The sequence below is a fragment of the Anser anser genome (assembly GCF_964211835.1).
Source record: "Anser anser genome assembly, chromosome: 18".
NCBI lineage: Eukaryota > Metazoa > Chordata > Aves > Anseriformes > Anatidae > Anser > Anser anser.
Window position 1 is genome coordinate 1,693,320 of NC_139739.1, and position 18,781 is coordinate 1,712,100.

Sequence of the window (18,781 nt, forward strand, 5' to 3'; positions counted from 1 at the left end):
GTCTTTTTTTTTTTTAAATTATTTTTTTTAAATGCAGCACACACAAACATGGAATGAAGCAAGATTCAAAGATCATACCCTACCAGGGTAGCACATTACAGTGGGAGACAACGGACAGGCTGCTTGACCTTCTCCAGTATAAAGAAAACTGTTCCCTCCCCAGTAATCTGTTATGGGTGAGAGTTTCCTTTGTGGTAAGATACAAAGCATAAATGCATACGTCACGAAGTGGGCATGATCTCCTACTTTCTCTTCCAGCTTTTCCAAGAAGCTCAAATCAGTTGCTTCACCGGGTCGTAAGCACTCTTCATCCTGAAAGAGCAGGCAACAGATCGAGTGCTAATTCCACTTCAAGCTTGGCTATATGACTCTACAGGAAGGTTACTAGATTTCTTACTAATTAGGGTTTGCATTCAAGAAAGTATCATCATCATAGTAACTTGTGTGCTCAAGTCTCTTCCATGTGGAGCTGCACAATTAATTGAAATGAAAAAGGTTATTTGGTATTGCAAAATAGCATCCTCATGAAAAACTCCAGGGAGAGTTCCCTTCAGCCTCTCCTACTTCTCCTGCCATCCCTATGAAGGCACAAAGGGTGGCTCCTTCAGATCAGCAGTTTAGGAGCAGTAACAACAGAAGGGAAAGTAAACAAGAGCAAGACCAGGAGCTCAGGAGGAGGAAGGCAGCTCGCATTCTTCCTTCCTGCCTGAACCCTTCTGAAACATCAGGCATCAAGACTAGCAAGTCACATAAGCACATAGATGGGATGGATTGTCCTTCACTTCTACAAGAGTCTGGATAGCTGGCTTCAGGTAGGAGAAAGAGAGAGAGAGAGAGAGAGAGAGAGAGAGAGAGAGATCTAGGTCTTTTATCCAGCAGAGAAAGTTGCTGTGGAAGCAGCATAGTTCTTTTAAAATCCACATTTTTTTTTTTAAACAAGTGGATATTCTACTTCAGGGTCTTTGATAAAGTCTGGTTATTCATTTGGTTCTGAATAATGCAGAACCATCACATAATTAGAAAAAAAAAGTTATTATGAACCATTACAATAGAGCACAGGCAGGCACGATAATTTAAGTAGCACAGACTCTGTTCTCACCAGAATGGAGATTATTCCTTTATGCTTCTGCTCAACCAAGTCACAGATGATCTTATTGTTAAAATACGGAATTGGTTCCCACTGGAAATAAAAGGAGAAAAAATAAAAGGTTTATAGGGAGGGAAGTCTTTTCCTAGCAATTTTTAAGTTCTTTAGGGCCAGGCTCTGATCCCACTGAAGATCAGTATAGCAGGTTAGAACCAAGCCCAGCAATCCATTCCCCCCACATTACAGTCTTCCTGTTCTCAGCAGCCTAGACAATCCTCTTATTCTCTATGTTAGTGCACTCCCTCTTTCAATGTCTTGCACTGTGGAGTTCATTTCTACAAGGATATTGTGCCTGTTAACCTTTTGAGTTTGGGGCACTGTCCTACTCCTTTCAAAGGTGATGCAAATTAAGTCTAGGCTGAATTGCACTATAAGAATGGTTACAGAATGGGATCCACGGCTATCCTACACATCTCATATGACCAATACACAGATGAACTGTCCAGATTTGCGAATGTTCTCCTGGGTGAAAGAACGACCGGTACACACTGAAGCAGAATAGATTTACAGGGGAAGTATTTAAAATGAGTATATAAATATACAAAAAGGATAGTTTTCCATGTGGGCAGAAGAAAACATGACAATTAAACAAAGCAAGATGCCTTCTTCATGGATGATCAAAAGCGTTCTGTGTAACGGCTGTTCAAAGGAATAAGAGGGGTGGGGGAATAATAAATTACCTCTATTCCTTCCAGTTCATACTCCTCCTGCTCTGCTTTCAAGGTCATCTCAATCAACAGCTGCTGGAGTTTCTCATTGCAGTAATTAATGCAGAACTGCTCAAAGCTTCAGAGTTGTTAAGCGAGAATTAGTTTTTAATTATTTCATGAATACAATCTTATTTCTCACACCACAACCTACTGTTTCCCAGTCAAAGTCTACTCCTCAGCAGATCAAACCCCACAGTTTTTTTAATGAAAAACAAGTTATTTAATTATTTTAAAGTAACTGCTCCCTTTTATCTACCTGCTCCTTAACACTGTAACCAGATTAGAGGTCTTGTGTGGGTGGGGAGACAGAGGGAAGAATTGGTCAGGCCTGCCTCTGTTACACTAGAAATGAATCTTATCAGCTGTGCTGCAAACCTGAAGTCCCAGCACCTACCCAGGACGCTAGGCTGGGCATCAGAGAGCTCATTTAGGTCACAAAAACCTAGAACTCGGGCAGCTGGTATTGCTGGCATCTCCACAGCACTCCTTCACTTGAAAATTTATGATGGGCCTGAAGTGATTAGGAAAAACAGAATTGTATTTGACTTCAGAAAGCTACTTTTTAATGTGCTTGTAGTTTTTAAAGCCTTAAAACTTCCTCTTGTGTACATACTGCATACACTCTTTCTACACTGTTACAGCAATGGCTTAAATCAGGGCAAGCAGACTTAGCTAAAGCTTTCACTACAGGGATCAGCTAATCCAGAGCATTTGCAGACACCTGTAGTGTGTTTTTGCTGGGACAAGACTGTGCTCAAGAAGCCCTGTAGCATTCAGCACATGCTCTGGCCATGAGGACAGATTACCCCAGGTCTCAGGAACTGTTGTTACCTGTTTGTGTCCAGCACTTCAAAACCATAGATATCCAGCAGGCCAATAACTGTTTTCCGAGTTGAATCCTGTTAAAGACACCATTTGTAACTGTTGTTTAGCTGATGCTTCTTTGCATGATTTCATGTTCTTTTTTCATGTAAATTTTAAACTTTCACTTTCAGAACTTCATGTCACACGCCAATGGAGTGGCCACATCAAAGCAGGTAGTTAACTGCTAAAACTATTTAACATACCACCTTCCACACTTCACACTTAACTAAACAGTTTTCCAGCTTAGAGCTGTGGGATGCCTCTACATCAATTACAAAGTGCCCAAGATATTTGGCAACGAGCGCTGTAGGGCCCCACTGGAAGAACTCTGCTCAGTGTCTAGGTGGACACTAGACAAGTTACTAACCTTGTTGGCTAGAGAGCCATTAATTTTGTTGACTAGCCAAGTGAAAGTCCGTCCATAAATTGCCTTTGCAACTGCATCCCGAGCATAGAATGCCAGATCCACATTCAATGGGCTTAGGACCTAAAAATAAAGGTTTGACAGATACAATAAATAACACAACCAATAAGAGCAAACTTCTGCAAAACCAGTTCACACTTCTGGCTTGGAGAACCAGTAATTGCTGTAAGCTGAACTCTGAGCTGCGGGATATCTGAACTGTGACTACTTAGATCTTTATTTACTACTGTCATTATTTCAATTATTTCAGTCTGGTACATCTCCACACGCCAGCAGGACTGTGATACTGCATTTCAGAGTATTAAATACAGAAAAGTGAGGAAGAGTATTCTGAGTTCCTTCTAGTTTTATTTTATTAAGCTTTGTACAAAATGCTCAAAGAACACTTTATATCAGAGCTTTCCTCTATTCATGCAGTCTAGTTTCCCAAGAAGCACTTCAGGGACAAAACAAAAGGAGATTGGCTCAAATACACACTGCTTGCATGTGTCTTATCCTAGCTTATTAATAGTTACTACGTCATTCAGCAGTAAAATTCAAAACTATATATCAATATATATTCCTAGTATTAAAGTCTCAGGCTAGAACAGCAAGGAAATATGGGTGAGGACAGCCAAAGTTATCTGTTTTTACACTGCTGAGAACAGAGCTCCTCATCTGTCACTACCACTAGCTGCAGTGGCTCCCAGCTGCTAGGGTTACACAGGACTACTCGGTACCTCTTCAGATCGGGCTTCGATCTTCCGATGGGTGAGGGCTTCTTGCAGAATGGACAAGTGGACACCTAGTAGCTGTAAAGGAATAAATACTGCTCTCAGGATGGCCAACAGGAGATTGCTTAAAAAGTATTGTGTGATTGTTAGGGCATATGTCGTCTTCCCCCCCCCCCCATTCAAGTGTTCACACACTGTGCTATGGGGGAAAAAATAAAGGGCCCTACAGTTGGAGAGCATTTATAGCAAGACCTAGGTATTTATATAGCTGTGTCTGCTTTGGGGAACAGACTCAAAGAGATAAAGAAACAGCATGGTTAAGTCTTTCTTCATACCGCTTGTAATACTAACACTACCTGGGAAGTGAGAGATACCTTTGAAATCCATTTGATCTGAGTGCCGTTGCGAATGATGGCATGTCCGTTGCTATCTTCTTCAAACTGAATGTTCCCCAGGTGCAGGACACTAGCCACAATTCCAAAGAGATGCTAATAAAAGAGAAATACACCATTAGAAAACAGGTTGCCACAGCTCCATGGAATGGTACTAACTTTCTCTGCACGTGCTCATACACAGAGTATGGCTAGGCTGAAGGAGGTGAGTCGGACAATCTGTTTCAGATATGCTACCACCAAAAGTATCACACTGTACCAAGCAATAATGTTCCTTACTCACTCCACCCTCCACCTCACCCCTTGAAAAAGATGTCCTATTCCATCCTTAACACATCTCCCAAGCAGGACTGCTTCCGTCACTTTCAAAGAGAACACCGCACCGCTTACATTGTATTCACTTTAGTAGGCTCATTCCCTTTTAATTTTCTTACCTCTAAATCTTTCTCGGTAAAGTCAATGATAGAAAAAGCTTTGCGGACTATTTTCCAGTCATTCTTGTCATTAATAGAAAACACTTTGGCACATCGACCCTACACATTAAGAGAAAGATAAATTAATAAAATTTGTTGGTAAAGCAATTTTATCAGCAACAACAAACACAGCCTGGCCACAACACTTTCATTTCCACTTTTCTTCAGCTTGTATAGATGCAGTCTGCACCCTTAGGCCATCACAGTTAGAACAGTTCCTGCTACAAAAGCAGATGTTCGCAAACAGTCTGCCTCTGAGTTTCATCCTAACGTGACAAACAGGGAGATGATCTCAGTGGTTTGCAGAGCACAGTCTTGGTAAGTGAGTAAAGCTGCATTTGGAGATCCCTACAATTCCAGAAGTGGGGGAGAGAGAAATTGTCACTGACCTGTATGAGATAAGCATACTTCTGGGGGTTGCGCTCCAGCCCAAGCCAACAAAGAAGATCCTTGTCTCCACCCTCTAATAGCTGGTAGAAAATATGGAAATTCCTCTCTCCGTGGTTTTGATGGACAACTCGGGACTTCTCAATCAGGTAACTGAGGATGTGCCCTCCTACCGGAGCTCCCTAGCAAAACAAAGCAGTCAGATCAACACCAGAAGCTAAGTGACATCACTGAGACAGCTGTTCTTAGGAGGAAGAAGCAGCATCAGGAGATGCACATTACTGCTGTTACTTACCTGCTATCTTTTTCTGTTTAAGAGTTAGTATCCAACAGCAGTACAAGCTGTATGTAAAGAGTTTTCTGTCCTTCTAGTGCAGCTTATGCTTTGCAATATATATATATTAAGTTCCCACTGAGTACCAGCAGCAGCATTGCCAGTAAAGTAGGAAGCTTTCAGGATATATAACTAGTCACCTTACTTACAAAATGCACGACCTGTAAAAATAAGGTCAGAAATCTGCAGTGCTAGTAAGCCTTAATAAATCCTCTGCTGCCTGGTAAGTGTCCAAGAGGTTCACTGATACAGCTTGCTTTAATAACGGTCCATTAAGTTTGTTCTCACCTTAAAATCAAATTGGATATCCATGTATTTCCCAAATCTACTTGAGTTGTCATTACGCAGAGTTTTTGCATTTCCAAAAGCCTATGGATAAATAGATAAATTGAGTCACTTCTCATCTTATCGAGAACCTGACACCCAAAATAGGACAGAGTTCCAGTTACAAAGGTTTGCTGCATCAGCTGAGACTCGCTACAGAATCTAGAGGGATTAAAGAAACATGAACTAATGTATTCCATAGCTTTAATTGGAACTCAGCTAAACAAATTATGTCTCTTTCTAGTGTAAACTGTAACTGAAGCCACAAGGAACTCTTGTATGGTGTACAGTTTCTTCATACTCCCAGTTTCAGCTATTCTCCAGTATTAAACCAAGTTTAAAATTTCTAAATATTAAATGACATTAAATCCTAAGCATTTTCTCAGACATTGCATCCAGGAACGGCCTCTTTGTAGCACAAGTGTATAGACAGGCATGAAAGTCTTGTGGAGTGAAGCCATCAACAACTCTTTTCATTATGTCCATTTAGTTTTTACCTCCAGAACAGGATTGGACAGCAGCAGACGATCACGGACGATCTGCAGCTGCTCTGTAGTTGGACAGGTTACTGCATAGTACTGCAAGATCTTCTTGGAAGCCTCTGTCTTTCCAGCTCCACTCTCCCCAGAGATGAGGATGAAATGGTTGTTGTATTCACTGCACATCACCCGGTAGGCATTGTCAGCTATGGCATATCTGAATGAGGATCACAAGTAGTATTCAGAGAGGAAGCATCCATCAGAAAGGTGTGTATGCCTCAGTTAACATTACAGGCATTGGATGTGATGGGAAAGCAGGGCTCAAAACAAGAGTCTACAACCTAGAATCTCACAGTAAAAACAGTTTCTGAGGGACAGACAAGGCTTGTTCTTCTTCTGCTGTTGCTACAGGATTTAAATGGGCTGCATGTATTTATGGTGAATGTAGTTTACAGGCAGTAAAGACTCCCTCTTCTAAAGCAGAGTTTTGGTTCCAGCAGAGGGAAAATCCCAACTTCTGCTTATAGAGATAGATACAAAAATAACCAGTAGTGGACCCTTCATCGTATGTGCTAATTAGCAAAGAAAAAGGAGGAAAACCAAAAACAAAACCCAACCAACTCAAATCACCTGACAACTTCCAAACACGAAAAAAAAAATCTGGCTGAGAATTCTGAATTTCAGATTTCCTCCCCCTTCTGGGGAAGCCCAATGGGATGCTGTACATGAGCATTACGCTAGTCTTGAAGGCACGCACAGGACTATCTCAGTGTCTTGTTTCCTACAGTTCCCCCAATATCACTTCTGCAGTTCTTCTGTTCCCCTTTTATTCTCACAGTCAGCTAGAAGACAGAAGCAAATACAACCTCACCTACTGAAAGATAAAAATATCAGCATCCACCAGACCTAGTGACTCTGGATACATAACCTTGTTGCTAGTACACAGCATTACAGAGGAAATCCAACATATTAATATAAGCTGAAGTTTTAAGGGTTCTACTTACAGATGTGGTGGCAGTTCAAAAAAGTTCACCCCTCGATAAAGCTGCATCTGTGTCACTGTGTAGATATCCAGCTCTTTGTAAGGGTTGACAGATACAAGAAGAGTACCAATGTATGTCTGCAGGGAGAAAGACCATATACAGGTAGGAAATCTGTACCATCACTAGAATGACAGCTCCTGAAAGAAGAGTCAAGTACATCAGGACATTACGCAAAAACAACTGAAAAAGATGGCACAGAATGGGAAAAAAAGCACAACAACCTCCCTTCTCCCCCTAAACACACCTTCCCCCTCCCAAAAACAAACAAACAAACAAAAAAAAACAAAACAGAAAACCCTCATCTACTGGCTTTACCATTTCCAAACCTCAAAGTCAATACTAAACTTCCAAAGCCTACCCCACTGATAGTGGAGTGGAATGACAAAAGCAAGTGTACAGCCTTATATTACTACTCTGCTGGTTACTACCAACACCTAACAAGGTTTATTGTCTCTCTGCTCAATGAAACCAAAGCTGGAAGAGTGTGCTCAGTGTTCTCTGTATTGATAGTTCTTCCTGCCCCTGCAGCATTAGCTTAAATCCTATCTAGGTGGGGTATACATATGCAGACACCCCCCTTCAACCTACTGCAGCCTGCATGAATCCACATGACCAACTCTCGCACTAGACCACGTACTTACATAGATGAGGTTCTCTTGGTATCGCTTGCGAAGATTGTTCAGGAAAGAGGTCTCACTGGTGTGGGAGTCCAGAAGCACAAAGTCCTGCACCCCAACTCTGTCCCGGGCTATCAAAGCCCCTTCCATGTTTGCGTCGGTATTATCTTCCACCTCTTCTTTCTACAACACAAAGGTGGTGTGATACAGGCTTAGGAGACGGCTGGCAGGGATCCTAGAGGTCAGGTAAGTCCTTCCCCATACCGCAGGGCCAAGTCAAGCTTGCACAGATAACAGCAAGGTGTTACTAACACCTCTCCCAAAGACAGCAATTCCATGCCAGACAAGTCTGCGCTCTAATTTCTTTATAGTCAGGAAGCCAGAGATCCATTACTGTGATCAGAGAGGAAGACCAAAGCTTCCAGGAAGCCCTCGCTATTAGAATAGTTGTCTGAAACAAACCGAGCTCCAGAGATCTGAGTATGATCGGGGACACTTCATTAACTCAATCTAGGCAAAGCAGTTGCAAGCACAAAGTTGGCAGGGAACAGCAGAATATATCGTACTTGCTAGTGGTGTAGAAACTACTTTACACAGATAAAAACTGTACACGGATGTAACTATGAAAACTGAGAATCTCCTGAAAAGGTGGCATTTGACTAGACCTCTAACCGCAAAGATGAATCCTACAGAACACTGAACAAGACTGCTTCATGATTACAGATGGGTTCCAGAAGCAGATCAGTCAGCTTTCAGATTTGGGCAGCAGGTGTCTCCACACACCAGCGAGAGGTCTGTGATGTGAAAAGCCATTTCCGCTGATTTGATAAAAGTAATCAAACATTGATTTAGAATAAAAACAGCTAAATCTTTATTAGCGTCCCCAACCTGCTTCTCAAAAGGCTGAAATATGCAGAAAGGAGATCAATGACCAAACATAATCCCTTTGCATGCTCCCCTTCCAATTCTTTATCGTGAAATCTGACTTTATATTGAAAATATTGCTGTGGATCAAGCTCTTGTTTCAAAGGCTATACAAATTAATTCTATATTTGTTGTTTTTAATTAAGCCAAGCTGATAATTTCATGTTAGCAAACAGGCAAATGGGATATTCTTTATTCTATAGTAACAACGTATTTTTTAAAATACAGAGAATACACAGTTCATAGAATAATTCCTGCTCTATGGTATAAAATAAATGCTTTCCTTATGACAAAAAGGCAGTTAATGTTTTGAGCAACTTACCTTTTAGAGTTCCTGGGCTTTGCAAATTACGTGAGAGAAACAGGCTGAGTAACCCTCAGCTGAACACACGCAGCAGTTCCTCAGATCCAGAAGCGTGGCCATAAGCCCAGCACATTTGCTATTCTCATATTGCCCTTCATGACATTGGATTTTTTTTTTTTTTTGCTGCTCCACTGCTCAAGAAGATAGTGCGTAAGATTTTGAACACGTATTAAAAGACAGAGATGGCAGGATGTAAAATGTTTCTGCTAACTTTTGGCAAGCCCTGACTTTGGAGGCAGGCTTTCAGCATAAGCACTGGTGGAAGACGACAGCACTTGGGACACTTCGATTTAGACGCAAAATTTCAGTGCATAAGCATTACGAATTTAATCGCAAATCCATTTTTAAAACAGAGGCTTTGGCCTGGCTGCTGCAGCATAAGCCTTCCGTACTCCCAGTATGTCTCTCCAGTACGCAATGAAAGCACACGTGGCACGTCAGTCAGCAGCCACTAGTACCAGACCAGGACACCGAAGCCATTATGTCCTGAATTAGACCCATCCAGACATTTCTACCCAACTGCTGGATATTAATGTGACATACGGGAGGAGCACTCTCATCTGGAGTATCCCACACTACCTCTTTTAGGGCTTATAGCATACGAAGCCTCTTACCTTCCTCCAACGTTGTTTTCCTTCACCTGGGAGTTACTGTTGCAAGCTATTTCTGGCAGTCTGAGTAAGAAGCTACCTGATTTTTGTCCTAGGGTAAAGCAGTTCTTTGACAGAATTATTACTAGCAAAAAGAACACTTGAACAGCTTCAACACTTTCAAAATATATGTACAGCATTAATCAAAATAAGAACGCTCTGAAACCCTCCTTCCCCTACAGATACCTCGGACCAGGCCAAGCAAAGATTTTTAAACAGAACGCTCTAAACTAAGATTCACCTAAGGAATTACAGAATCAACAATATCATAGCCTACACTGCTTCCCTTATTTTTTCCCTTGAACTTGTTGATACTTGTTGATACTCACTTTTTCACTCCGATTTGGTGATAGCACAGTGGCTGCCTGACAAGGTTAGAGTTTATCATTTTGTTAGAAAGATGTCCTACACAATGCCTGCTGGCACTTCAGGTGCATTTGTCCTCCTGAGCAAGCACTGGGGACAAACTGAACAAGAGAATTTTACCTTCTTTCCAAGCTTGGAAACGTGAAAGAACAAGGCTGAAACCACAGCAGCTATCTAGCTGATCAGGTTTCTTTAACCTAATTCTTTCACTCGTATGTTAATGGGTAAGTGACACTGCTCCCTCTTAAAAATCCCATACTCTTTTCTGGGCGACTTTGTGCTCAGATTTTCTGAGCATTCCGTTGTCGCTGAGGTCAGACAATTTTATTATCGCAGCACTACTTAGCACCCTGTCCCCCCCACAAACAGACTTCTGGAAGTTTTGTGCTTACCTGGTGTTATCCCCAGTAACAGATACCTCGGCAGGACTCATCGGTACGCATTACACCAGCAAGACACTGCTGACTGCTCTTTTTAAAGGATTATTTTCTTTTCCTCATCACTTAGCTGTAAGCGTCAAGAGTTCTTTCTTGCCTACTGAGATACAACCTCTATCAGAAAACCTATCCCTAACTACGGTGAGGGCTTCTTTGTTTCACACGGGGATTTGTCTATCAACACAGAACTACCAGGAGCTAAAGTGTATCAAAACAAATTCATGAGATGTGCTCCTTTAGTAGGAGCTAAAATAAGGTCAGGAGCAACAGGCTATTTTGTTTGACAAAATTTGTACCGGTTTTTAACAAAGAAACAAGTTCTGGCAAGGAACAGTTATTAAAGAAGAAATTAAAAAAAAAAAGGAAAAACAAGCAAAATTCACAAAATTCTTACTTATCTTTGCCAGAGGCTCAGAACTTAGTTTTAAGACAGGCTCCTAAGTTAATTTTGTTGTTTATTTGATTGGCATAGAACTGAAGAGATCAATGTACAGGGGAAGAAGGGGATCAGTTATGATGCCCCTGTTATTTTGGAAGCACTGAGGAAACACACCACGCTACGTGCTGCCCATGCAAACACGAGAAGAGGTCAGAGCTTTAGTTGGGCACCATCTGTCCCAGAGCATCTTTCGAGTGTCCTCATACCCGTTCAGTCAGGCAAGCACCCGTACCTCTAGCAAAGGGTCACACAAGCCACCAAACTCTAGATTTATTGTGTCCATCTACAAGGACGCCAATTCCCACCACAACAGCAGAAAATCTTCTCAGGACTCCGCTGCTCACCCCCGAGCCGTCCCGACCTGCCCGAGACGTTGAATTTCCTTAACACCGCCCTACAAATTCAGAAGTCTTTTTCCTTCCCACTTTACCTCTGCCACCCAAGCCGCAGTGTGCCATCTCCTGCCAACTCCTTCTCCAAAACGCTCTTCTGCCATGAAGAGTTAACAGGCTGAAGGTAAGGCCCACTGATACCCGGGATCGTGTGTCCGCTGGCTGCTCGCCTTCCTCCTTGGGCACAGATCCTAACACCCTCGCTGCTTAATGAATTATCGAACAAGCTGGCAGCGCTCGAGCTGCGATGAGGTTTATGCTTAAAATCTCATCAAATGGTCCTGCAAGATACTGTCAAGGGGCAGAAGCCTGAGTTCGAAGGCAAGGCAATAGACTCCAGCCTTCTGATGGTTAATGTGAGCAAAGCCGGGTACAAAACACACCACCCCCGGCTCGTTCCCTTTCCACCTTCGCTCCCCACTAGAGGTCACTACGAAACCCATTTTAATTTGCTGTCTGAAGTTTCTACAGGTTTTCCCCTTTTTCACGTGCATCAAGGCAGGTTCCCCCCACCCTGCCACCCCAAAATGACTTTTCAGCCTGGACTGTGATCAGTGCTGACTGTCACACGGTGCCAGCTCGCTCCCTCCCTCCTCCTCCTCCTCCTCTACCTGCCAGTCAAAGACATCAACAAGCATCTCCCCAAGATTATTCCTCTGCATAAGCAATGGTGGGCAGCAAATCCCTCCATTTGGGCAGCCAGTGATCCACAAGTAGCCGTGAGAGTGACCTCTCGCTTCCGTTCAACCACAATCCTGTAACGGCTCTGTATTTGAGAAGCTTCACACCCGAGCCCAACCTCACCAAATAACGAAGGCGTCCTTCAAAAGGAACTCGGAGCAACCTAAGGGTCTGCAGAAGCGGAAGGACCCTTCCCGAGCCACAGAGTATCTCTGCCTGGTCTCTTACAGCAACGTTAAGAAGTAAAGAACTTACCTGATGGCTCGGAGTCATTGAGGAAAAAGGTGAACAGTAAGATCTGGGGAGCTGAGCAGGGCAAAAACATTTCTGATTTGTCCTCAGCTAGTAAACGCTGATTGTAACAGGAATGTTCAAGACTTAAAATTAAAAACCTCAGTCATTTATATTTCTAATAGACAAGTGGAAAGACCCCTGTTTAACAGACAGTTTATTTAAAACCATCCATTTCCCAACGGAATCAGTTTTTGCTAACAGCAAAAGATAATTCTTACTGACAGGAGCACACTTGTGTTACAGTCTCTGCAATAAGGCTTCCCACCCCCACCAAAAATCAGAGCCTTATTTAATGCTGGACACAAGGATCCTGAGGCACACTTCAGTCTATTTGTTCAACTCTGTTTCCAGCTGGCATTCTAGAAAATCTATTGTGATGCCAAACGTTTATGACCTTTTTGCCTGTTCTTCTGTTGTTACACCCTTGAGATCTCAGCAAATACAACTCATGCCACAAGAATGCCGCGCAGTAAGCAGGCATCTCTGGAGCCATCTGATTTAAAATAGAAATGAGCCTCGAGTCTGCCCAAGACAGATGAGCTTGGAGCAGCGCTGCTAACAGATTCCTTTAGAAACGTCAGAGCTCTGTTTTGGAAATACTCACTCACTGCAACGGGCAGCGCTCCTTGACCCAGGCCTGCACCCCTTGTGCTCAACAGGAATTTGCTCATTAAGGCTCCTCAAAACGGTACGGAGGCACCGCAAGGATTACACCAAGGAAACTCCTTAGGCTGCGCTCCACCTTCCTCCACCTAAGGCTCTCCGAAGAGGCTGTCCAAAAAGGCAGTGACAGAGCTTGATTATAAAAAGCAGTTAAAAAATAAAAGAAAATAAAAGACATTCTGCAAGACAGACAACCCTGCTGAAAGCACAGCCTGCTTGCCCCGTTGGCAAGGTCAGCAGGAGGGCGAGGACGGGCTCTGGCAATCATGTGCCCTCCCTCAACCCTGGCAGCACCCTCAAGGTCAGGATTACAGCGTGCCGCGGGGCTGAACGCAGCTGCCTGCACAGCACCTGCTCCGAGAGCAGCCCGGACCCCGTCCTGCCTTCCCCAAAGGGAATTGGGGTTCGGTGAGCATCGAGGAGCCGGTACTGCCCTACACCTGACAATAAGGCTTGAAGCAGTGCGTTACCACCCTGGAATAATGGCGAGCCCAGGGCGACAGGGAAATGCTTCCCTCCTACTGTTGAAGCTTTGGTGTGGCTCGTAAGAATTAAACCATTCAGAGTAATTTTCAGATAAACCAGAATTGCATATAAAACCCACTAAAGCACATCAGATCTATATCAAGTGACCACGCTACGTTGGTCTGATTGCAGCATAACCATAAAAAAAGCCCAAGATTATTACTACTATTATTTTTTTTAGACATTTCAGTTAGACAAGCCCCTATATCTCTGGAAGCCTCTTCCACATTTATACAGAAACTGAAACACCGCACATCAACTGTGCTTGAAAACACAGAGGCACTGCAGAAGAGTGATGCTGCGGGTCTGTAAGGCAGCACTCGGGACATCTTGAGCTACTGTACACACTTTTCAAGCTAGCAGAATTCATAAATACAATTATACTGTGGAAAAAATTACACATTGTAACCTAATTTCTTCTCAAAAGAATACAGAGTAAGAGGGTTTTAAGGTTAATCAACAGCCTAGGGAAACGCCAACAATTCTTAAGGCCTCTTGTCTGTATCCAGGGAATAGCCTACTATAGACTTGTTAAAGGGTGACTGTCTGTCTTTCTCAATAGAAGGGAGGTCGAGGTGAACTACTTCACTTTCATAAATCAAAAGAAAGAAAAAAAGTGAGAAAATCTCCAGAGTTCAAACATTTCTTTAAAACCCAAACTTTAAATACTAAATGGGCTTCATGGCTGCCATTTTGAAAAACATTAGTTTGCCAAAGGACCCTTTTGATTTCTATTTGAAATGTAAGAGCTCACAGATAATCCATTGAGAATCAAACCCCCACAAAAGGCTTTCTGAAACAATCGTGGTGCTTGTGAAGGACAACATTTTTGTGCGCAAAATAAAACATTTTAATGCGCTACAATCCATTACACATATATTCCTCCATTTCCTTTCAGTAATTATTCATTAGAAAACATTTAACGTCACTGCAGATTTCACACTGGGCAGTCTGCACACAAAGGAGAAGAGTTGGCCCATTTATAAGGGACTGAGGCCTTCTTTTCTAATCTGAGAAACTCCAAGGAGGTGGGGGCTGCTGGACACAACGGGCAGGCTAAATTGTGCGGTTAACGGTCAAAGCCCCCCTGCCTACTTTGACACTCATTTAAAGATGACAAGGAACAATAGAGATTTGTTCTTAGCAACTCTTTCTTGTTATGCGGTCTACATCGGCTAAGCTGGGCGGCTCAATACATGAAACCGGTCCTGATACCCGGTTCCACCTGCCATCGCTCGCCCTCCCTCGGCCTGCTCTCTCCTCGTCCCCCCCTTGTCCTTTCCCCACTTTAACACAATGAGACAGGTAAAGAATATCATTAAAAAGAGTCCCATTCAGCGTGTCAGCTTTAATAAAACAATTGCCTGTCGGGTTAATATGAGCAGCTCGAATTTTGGGTTGCTGCCAGCAGTCCCGCTCCTCTCAGCCAGGTTAGCGAAAGCAGCCCTTCTCTCCCCAAAATTCCCAGTTCACCTCAGGAATTCCAGCAAACATCGGTGTTCCCAGGTTGCAGCGCTGCCAGCAGGCACCACTGCGTTAAGGCTACCTGACTTCCAGCACAAAACACCTCTTCAGAACCTTTAAATCGACAAAAACATTACAAAACCGCTAGAAATTATTGGTTTGCTTTATCAGCTTGTTTTGCATTCAGGAGATATTCTGCTAGCTCACCCCAGACACGCTAACTTGATCGGCTAGGAAAGAAACAACAATCGCACCTCACTTGGGAAATGGAAGCCTGCATAAAAGCAAGCTGCAGATCCTGCTAGGACAGAAGACCGACAGCTAAAACCGCGTGCTCTCTCTCTCTCTGCTGTGGCTTTTTTAGATAAAAATGCCAGAGATTTCTTCAGCACTGACATTCTTGGATCTACTGCTGCTGGACCGGAGGCAGCTCCTTAATGAATCCTGAATATTACTTGCAGAACAGAACAAATTATCAGAAAGCACAAACTGCTGGGAAGCTCCAAAAACATATTCCTTAGGTAACATAGCACAGGATTTTCAGGTGGAGTGCTAACATTCAAAAGCTAAAACTTCTGGAAAGAGGTGAGAGTAGATTTATTCAGCTTCTACGAACGACAAGGACAGTCCTTGAGCATCTGACAGTCTATATGGTACAGGGTAGCATTAAGCAACAGTAGGTCGATGTATTTAGAAGTCTTGCAGATAACCAGAAAGAGATGCCTTGCTTGCTACGATGCTTTTTGTGTAAGCCAGAGCCCAGCTCAGACCTCAGTTTCACTCTGGTAACTACAAAGAACACATAGCAGGACAGGGGCGCTTCTGGAAAGTTTTCAAAAATTAAAATAAACTACAGGGAAGATGTAAAAGCACCTTTTCTGCCTGGATTAGGTTGCAGTCCCTCTGTATTTACCATTATTGCTTGCTTTGGTCTCAGTCAGGAGTTTGGCTGTTCAGAACAAGCACACCACTATTCTTACGTGGCATAGGAACAGTGATGGAGTGACTTCCCTCGGCTGCGTGGTGCTGCAGGCAGCAGGTCCGGCCCTCCGACCGGGCTGCAGGTCCGCGCAGACACCTGGGAACCAAAGGCACCTTCTCCTCCTCTCACAGCTTGAATACTTGGTTTTTCACAATCACAAAAAAAAAAAAAAAGCAAGTCACGTTCTTCCCCGGTGCCAGAAGCCTCATACCTCAAAATGGCAAGCAGCACAAATTGTTCCTTCTGTAGTCTGAACAGCGAGTGACGAGGAGCATGCTGCTCCCAGGGCTGCGGACAGCCCTTCTGTACTCCATTCCGCTAAGTACTTCTAGCCGTATCTCCAAAGGCTAATGAAATCTACAAAGACAGGCAATTTACTATCAGCAGCCACTAGCAAATATGTCAAAATCAGTTTGAGAAGCAAATTTGAGGTCTAATCCATTTTTTATCTTCACTCTTAGGATAGAATTCCAGATGGGGAAAAAAAAAATAGCAAAAACCTCGTGATCACTCAGCGCTGCAGTCCTGTTTTATTTAAAAAAAATGAACACACTGTCATGGCATTTAGCAAGTGGTCGTGACATTACAGGGGCAAGTCTTCAAAAAAGAACTAGAGGAAAGCTGAATGCAAACACCTAATTTTGGACACAGCAAGAAGGCCATAGATGAAATGAACGCTGATATCACATCTCCTATAGAAGCATTTTAACAAGCCCCGATGATAAAACCCTTTGGACATCAGAAAGCAAAGAGACGTTGGCCTGTACAATCACATTGCTCAAGAGGTGACAAATCAGTGTAGAATCTGAAAGCAGAGAAGCTGAGCAATGTCTGGGACAACAAATCGCTATCCAAAACAAGCTTTTTGTTTCATCATCCCCCAGCAAAAGGCAGTCTTTATCCCTGCACCAGAGCCAAGAAAAATCAGGGGTTCCTTTGACAACTCCTGCAAAACAGTCACCTGCACCGGCTGCGGCGCGAGACCTAATTCACGTGAATTACAGCAAAGGTCACCCAAACGCTCACGTTAATTTACAACGTGCACTTGCTCTGGGCCTGGCTTGTCAGGCTTGAAGGAGCATCAGATGCCAAGGCTGCAGTTTTGTACACAGGTAGGAAGAGCTCGGAGGGTTTATTTGAAGAGGCTGCGAATAGACTCATTATCTAGCTGCAGATTTACTGGCAAGTGTAATATTTCAACAGAGTCTAGAGATGCAGCCACAGTGCGGCAAGGGAGCGTTCCTGTGAATAAACAGCAAGCCTCCCTCAAATTGATTCGGAAAACATCTTTATCAGACATTCCCCGTTGCTTTTAATTTTCCTGGACCTCTCTGTGCACCAAGCACTTAGCTAACAAGCATTTCAATTTAGTAGTCAAGCACGAAGACGTTATCAACGGGCCACATAATTGCTTCATTCTGGAAGCTACTACCTGAAGCCACGAGAGAGCCTTTTACACTCCACCAGCCAAAACACCTAGCAGAAAGGTTAACAAATTAGACTTGCTTCAAAGCCACCTGCATCATTAAGCAACAGCGTGGTGAGACTTAATACAAAATAATTTTCTCTAAAGCAAAGAAATGGGGTTATCTTCAGAAGACGTCCCTTTACTACCCCTCGTGGTACTTTGCAGTGCACGAAAGCTGGTTCTGACAACAGGAAATATCTGGGCACAGCAGCCACAAGGAGCTTCCATGGCTGCTTGCAGCTCTGAAGGCAAGTGAGAGAAAAGGACCGGGCTCTGTTGTTGACTGGCTACCAAGATGAGGACAGGGAAGGAAAGGGAAGAAGTACTGTGACCCCCCTTCCCCCGTAGAGGGTCTAAGCTCCTTTTGCTCCGTGCTAGGTACAGAAGTGGGGGGAGGTCTCCCCCATCCTGCGTGCAGCAGGACCCGCAGGTCAGGGCCATCCAGGGGCAATTATTCCCATGCTGGTTTTGTTATTAAAATAAAGGTCAGGGCTCCTCAAGCAGTCACATACGAGTTCCCAGGCGTTTTGGTGCGCATACAGATGTTGCAAGTCCCCTTCTCTACCGATCAGAAAAACATTCCTTTTTTTCCTCCTACTTCTAAGTAGGTGAAAGTTAGCTCCTTCCCTCCTCCTTTGGCCACACCACTCACCCCAAATAACCCTGGATACAGTTCTACTTCTTTTTCTTTGAGAAGGAAGAAAATAATTACCCCCTACACAACCCAAACCAGGCACCCAATTTGCCAGGATAGCTGTCCCTCCTAATTTAGCTGGAGATTCTCATTTTAAAGCACATATTAGCATAAAACCTTGCAAAGAGCTCTGAACTTACCCCCACTTCCTCCATATTGCTACAAAAAAGTAGCCTAAAGCAAGCTGAGCAGGAAAGGAACAAAATTAACCCCCACCTTCTGAAACAGAAGATTACCCTCTCTGGCTACATTGCACATTCCCACAGCAGTACAGGCTGCAGGGAGAAGTGTTGGCTGTTACGGTTAAAAGGCTACTTAATGCCTGACATGAGGAAACTTAATCATTTGAAACAGGGAAAACCTGCTAAAATAGGTAAGTGATGAGGTAGGTTTTAAAGGAGCAAAACATTAATACCATCTTAGCCTCGATCCTTTACAAAATGACTACTAGGGTGCAGCTGCTGTAAAACCTACTCATTTCTCCCCCCATAGAAAAGAAGAAAGGAAGGTTTTGGTTTAATAAACCAGCAG

The 18,781-nt window shown here is 43.4% G+C and overlaps 1 protein-coding gene across 7 annotated transcripts in view; it reads right to left on the reverse strand.

Annotated features, from left to right (window-relative positions):
• MYO1H (myosin IH) overlaps window positions 1-18,563 on the reverse strand; it is a 35,559-nt gene extending 16,996 nt beyond the window's left edge. Inside the window, exons 1-14 of one of the 7 annotated variants that reach the window (XM_083804111.1) lie at window positions 18,467-18,563; window positions 7,932-8,090; window positions 7,252-7,367; window positions 6,266-6,464; window positions 5,733-5,813; window positions 5,113-5,292; window positions 4,685-4,783; window positions 4,233-4,346; window positions 3,865-3,936; window positions 3,089-3,208; window positions 2,689-2,756; window positions 1,828-1,933; window positions 1,100-1,180; window positions 221-312 (exon numbers count right to left, since the gene is read on the reverse strand). In XM_083804111.1, coding sequence (XP_083660237.1) covers window positions 221-312; window positions 1,100-1,180; window positions 1,828-1,933; window positions 2,689-2,756; window positions 3,089-3,208; window positions 3,865-3,936; window positions 4,233-4,346; window positions 4,685-4,783; window positions 5,113-5,292; window positions 5,733-5,813; window positions 6,266-6,464; window positions 7,252-7,367; window positions 7,932-8,090; window positions 18,467-18,508 — 1,529 coding nt within the window. In that variant the 5' untranslated portion in view covers window positions 18,509-18,563. Of the gene's footprint in view, window positions 1-220; window positions 313-1,099; window positions 1,181-1,827; window positions 1,934-2,688; window positions 2,757-3,088; window positions 3,209-3,864; window positions 3,937-4,232; window positions 4,347-4,684; window positions 4,784-5,112; window positions 5,293-5,732; window positions 5,814-6,265; window positions 6,465-7,251; window positions 7,368-7,931; window positions 8,091-9,153; window positions 10,388-11,517; window positions 12,377-12,415; window positions 12,937-13,058; window positions 13,226-18,390 lie in introns of those variants that run through there. The other 6 variants (XM_083804113.1, XM_083804115.1, XM_083804112.1 and 3 more) reach the window with 6 other exon arrangements.
• Between the last annotated feature and the right edge of the window lie 218 nt (window positions 18,564-18,781).